The following is a 5,233-nucleotide window of genomic DNA, read 5'->3' on the forward strand; positions in this document are numbered from 1 at the left end:
AATACTGACTATTTATACATGGTCTCTCTCCATACATAACAACTTGTATTTATATAGTGCCTTTAACATAGTAAAACATCCCAAGGCGCTTTCACAGGAGTATTACAAGACAAATAATTTGACACCGAGCCATACAAGGAGAAATATTGGAGAGAAAGGTGCACTGCTGTCAACGCAGCACATATGCATATTAAAAACCACCTCTATATTCTACACGTAGACTTTGGATACTTTTAATTGCACTGTGTCCTTGATCCGTTTGGGTGTAATTCACTGTCACGAGGATTGCAGTAAGTGCCCAATTTCACTGTGACCTTACTATTTGTATATACACCACACCCCAGCTTGAATTTCAGATCCCTGTTATTTTAACACCAGCATTAACCCATTTATTATAAAAAAGAGGCTAATGCCAAGGTTACAATATTGTTAATCGAAAATATTCCTGTTCCATGTATATAATGTTCTCCGTGTAGGTACCCTAAAGTATACCTCCAGACAAAGCATTGCTCCCTTTGTATACACCATGGAGAGGTTTATCACCCCTTATAAATGTCCCTCTTGTTAATATCCCCTTGACTTATTTGCCCCTGTATAAACATTTGGGATATTACTATCTTTGTATAACCCCATGTGTTATTACCCCCCTTCCTCGCTATACACAAGAACATAAGAATAGGAGCAGGAGTAGGCCATGCGACCCCTCGAGCCTGCTCCGCCATTTAATACGATCATGGCTGATCCAATCATGGACTCGGATCCATTTCTCTGCCCGCTCCCCATAACCCCTTATCGGTTAAGAAATTGTCTATCTCCGAGTTAAATATATTCAATGTCCCAGCTTCCACAGCTTTCTGAGGCAGCGAATTCCACAGATTACACCCTGAGGCTGTTCCTGTCCCCTATATACACACTCAGACCATTTGCATTTCCTGATGCATTCACTCTGCCTGTTCTTGCCCTGTTCCTAGCCCAAGGTCGACTCCTGCCCCCTGCTCCTAACCTCAGGCTTTCTCCTGCCCACACCCGTGAGTAGCCTGGGCCTATACTCTCTGAAGTTCAGAAGAATGAGAGGTGATCTCATTGAAACATACAAGATTCTGAGGGGCTTTGATAGGTTAGATGCTGAGAGGATGTTTCCCTTGGCTGGAGAGTCAGTACATTCAAGACAAGAGATCAATTGATTTTTGGACTCTAGGGGAATCAAGGGATATGGGGATCAGGTTGGAAAGTGGAGTTGAGGTCAAAGATCAGTCATGGTCAAAGATCAGTTGTGATCTTATTGAATGGCAGAGCAGGCTCGAGGTACCATATGGCCTACTCCTGCTCCTAATTCTTATGCCCCATGTATTACTTCCCTAGACCCCATGCACTCCCAGGCTGCTCCTGCCCCTGTAGATATGCTCAGACCATTTTCATTTCTTATACATTCACTCGGCCTGTCCTTGCCCCAAGTCAGAATTGGAGGAGCACAGAGATCGGAACGCTGGAGGTCACAGAGATAGGCCACTTCTTAACCCTAACCCCCCGCCCCCCCCCTGCACTACCCCCTTCCCCGTAGCCCCACTCCACCACCTCCTCCTCCCGTCTCCTCTACTCCCAGCCCCTTATCCCCTGTCCCAGCCCTATCGTGCTTCTACCCCTTCTCCCAGCTCCTCCCACAGCTCCATTCCTCCCCCCCTCCCCAGACCCCTACCTCCACACCCCTCTCCCAGCCCCATCCACTCTGCTGCTTGCTAGCCGCCTACCACTCTATTGATCCCTTCCAGCCTCGTAGCCCCTCTACCAGCATCCATCCCCCCTCTCACTCTAGGTCCCCTTCACGCCAGCCCCTTTCACCCTGCTGCCTGCCAGACCCCTTCCTTCCTCAGCACCCGCTGCTTGCCAGTGTCCTACCCCCTCCCTCCAACCCTGTCTCCCAGCCCCTTCCACTTGCTGTTCGCCTCCTATCCCCTCCTCTCTGTCCCTCACCAACCACCCCCTTTCCCCTCCCCACCCTGGGAGGCTCACCTGACCACCTGCTGCTTGCCTCCTACCGCCTCCTTTGCCCCCACCCACCTGACCACCCGCAAGCTTGCCTCCTATCCACCCACCCCCGGGGGGGGTCTCACCTGACCACCTGCGCGTGCCCCTTGTAGGCGGCGATCATCAGGCAGGTGTTGTCGTACTTGTTGGCGATGCGGAGGTCGGCGCGGTGCTCCACCAGGTAGCGCACGATGTCGAGGCGGCCGTCGAAGCAGGCGGCGCGGAGCGGGGTGGAGTTGGTGGCCGTGGTGTGGTTGACGTTGGCGCCGGCCGACACCAGCAGGCGCACCACGTCCAGGTGGCCGGCGCCCGCCGCGCACCACAGCGCCGTCGCCCCCTCGATCACGTAGCCGTCGAAGCGCACGGTGCCGCGCTGCTCGGTGTCCACCCGGTAATGCTCGAGCAGCAGCCGCACCACCTTGGCGTGGCCGTGCCGGGCGGCCGCCATCAGCGGCGTGGCCCGCTGGCCGGGCCCGAGGCTGGCTCCGGGACTCGGGCCTGGGCCTAGGCCGCCGCCGGGCCCCGGGCTGGCCTGCGCCAGCAGCCGCCGGCTCTCCGCCTCCGAGCGGTTCAGCAGCAGCGCCGCCAGCGTCAGCACCCGGCCCTCGCTCGCCGCCTTGTACACGTAGGCCGCCAGCGACTCCATGAGCGCCCGCCCGCTCTTCTCCTCATCGCCGCCGCCGGCGCTCCCACCGCCCGCCCCCGGCCCCAATTTTAACACTTTCTCCCCGCCGCTCGCTCGCGCGCTTCAAGCAGGCCCGGCGCGTGCCGCTACTAAACCCTTCCCCTCCCAGCACTTCCGGCACCCACGGGAAGGCGGCTGTGCAACCTTCAATGCGTTCCGGGCCCGGGATGCGGACGGGACAAACCTATAGTTCCACTTTTCAAACCTAATTTCCCCCATAATAATCCTGTTTATTTTCCCTCCCCACCTAATAAGTCTTCCAATTCTCCTTTATACTTTTCACGGACCTTATAATTCTCCCTTCAGACTTTTATCAAACTTTCCCTCTTCACAATTTTAAGCAGCTCTTCTAATTCCCCTTTCGACCTTTAACACACCTTCTGTGTCTCCTTTCACATTTAAACTTTATTCTACCTTTCACACTTAACAGGCCATATTCCCCTTTTACACGTCTAATTCATCTTCACACTTAACAAACCTTTTTCTCTTCACACTTAACAACCCTTCTAATTCCCCTTTATACCTTTAACAAACTTTCTATGTCTCCTTTCACATTTAAACTTTATTCCACCTTTCACACTTAACAAGCCTTTCCCCCTTCTAATTCGCTCCCTTTCCCCAGTAGGGTTGCCAACTCTGGTTGGATGTATTCCTGGAGGTTTCATTACATGACCTCCCGCCTCCAACCGCCCTACTCGGTCAAAGAGCCTTTTTTTCCCCATATCTGCAATATTGTTATAACCAATAAACATAAATGTTCCAAGAAAATAAAGACAAACACACCATCTTTTTTAATACTCCAGGATTTGTTTTCTCTCCGGTAGCTTGCAGCAATGTTCAGGGCCATCCTGAAGGGTTGGCACTCCTATTCCCCTACAAGTGGTAACTAATGCTGGTGTACAGTCAAAAAGGTGCCCCTCACATGATTGCCAAGTGTCCACTTTTTACGTTATCATCTTTCCAACTCACGTTTGCAGTCCTCACGCAGGAGCCTGCAAAACAGCTGAATACTAAAGTCATAGAATCATGCAGCGCAGAAGGGAGCCACTCCGCCCATCGTGCCTTTACTGGCTCTTTGAAAGAGCGATCCAATTAATCCCACTCCCCCCCACTCTTTCCTCATAACTCTTAAGTTTTTTCTCACCCCATAATGCACTATCGCTCCCAAAGCCACAACCTCTACCACCTAGAAGGACAAGGACAAGGGCAACAGGCACATGGGAACATCACCACCTCCAATTTCTCCTCCAAGTCACACACCAGCCTGACTTGGAAATATATCGTCGTTAGGTCAAAATCCTGGAACTCCCTCTCTAACAGCACTGTGGGAGTACCTTCACCATACGGACTGCAGCAGTTCAAGGCAACGGCTCACCACCACCTTCTCAAGGGGCAATTAGGGATGGGCAATAAATGCTGGCCTTGCCAGCGACGCCCACATCCCTTGACTGAATAACACCAAAAGCCACAAACAAGGAGGTTCGAAACAACTGGTATTGATGCGCTCATCACCTGCCACTCTGTCTCCACAGATCTTGCTCACATAGAAACATAGAACATAGAAAATAGGTGCTGGAGTAGGCCATTCGGCTCTTCGAGCCTGCACCGCCATTCAATGAGTTCATGGCTGAACATGCAACTTCAGTACCCCATAGAAACAAAGTGAGTTGCTCTCTCTGCAACTATTGGGGTACTCCATGTACAAAATGAAAACTACTGCAAAATCAGACACCATGTGCAACTGTCAAGTCTGGGCAGAACAAACTATTTTTGTCTCTCACTTTTTCTCCTTGCTCAATGTGCCAACTCATGAATTTGTCGAGTGCCTCACATCTTCCAGCTAGTTCTACCCCTCCTTGCCAACCCATCCTCACCACCTACACTCGCCCATCAATTTTGTTATGCATAAGAAATAGGAGCAGGAGTAGACCATTCGGCCCTTCGAGCCTGCTCTGCCATTCAACAAGATAATGGCTGATCTTCTACCATCCGCTCCTTAAAACCTACCTCTTTGGCCAAGTTTTTGGTCACCTGTCCTAATATCTCCTTATGTAACTCGGTGTCAAATTTTGTTTGATAATCGCTCCTTGGAACGTTCTACTATGTTACGGGTACTACATAAATGCAAGTTGTCATGTGAACAGGTCATGGGGATACTAGTTCTCATTAATAAGGGGCAGATTCAGAAGTGATAGGATTTACGCCGCTTAGACCCGACCAAAGAATAACTGGCATTTACCTGGTGGCGCCTTTCACCAACCACCAATAAAGTACTTTTGGAAGTGTGGTAATGTGGGAAACACGACTGCCAATTTGCACACAGCAAGCTCCCTCAAACAGCAATGACCAGATAATCTGGGGGGGAGTTAGTGATGTTGATTGAGGGATAAATATTGGGCCAGGGATTTTAAACCTTTCCTAAACTGGATCTGCACTCCATGCAGTCAGAAAGAGTAAGCGATCGCTCTTCTTATAAGTCACATCGATGTTGGATACAACGTAACACACAGGAGGAGACAGAGA

General features: G+C 50.9%; 1 protein-coding gene across 2 annotated transcripts in view; it reads right to left on the reverse strand.

Moving 5' to 3' along the window:
* fem1b (fem-1 homolog b) overlaps positions 1-2,723 on the reverse strand; it is a 33,509-nt gene extending 30,786 nt beyond the window's left edge. For both annotated transcript variants that reach the window (XR_011587445.1, XM_070858510.1), the window contains exon 1: positions 2,112-2,723. Coding sequence is in view for 1 of the 2 variants with exons in the window: in XM_070858510.1 (XP_070714611.1) it covers positions 2,112-2,671 (560 nt within the window). In the remaining variant the exon portion in view is untranslated. The remainder of the gene's footprint in view (positions 1-2,111) is intronic.
* Between the last annotated feature and the right edge of the window lie 2,510 nt (positions 2,724-5,233).

This window comes from Pristiophorus japonicus, chromosome 17, assembly GCF_044704955.1.
Source record: "Pristiophorus japonicus isolate sPriJap1 chromosome 17, sPriJap1.hap1, whole genome shotgun sequence".
In the NCBI taxonomy this organism is placed as follows: Eukaryota; Metazoa; Chordata; class Chondrichthyes; family Pristiophoridae; genus Pristiophorus; species Pristiophorus japonicus.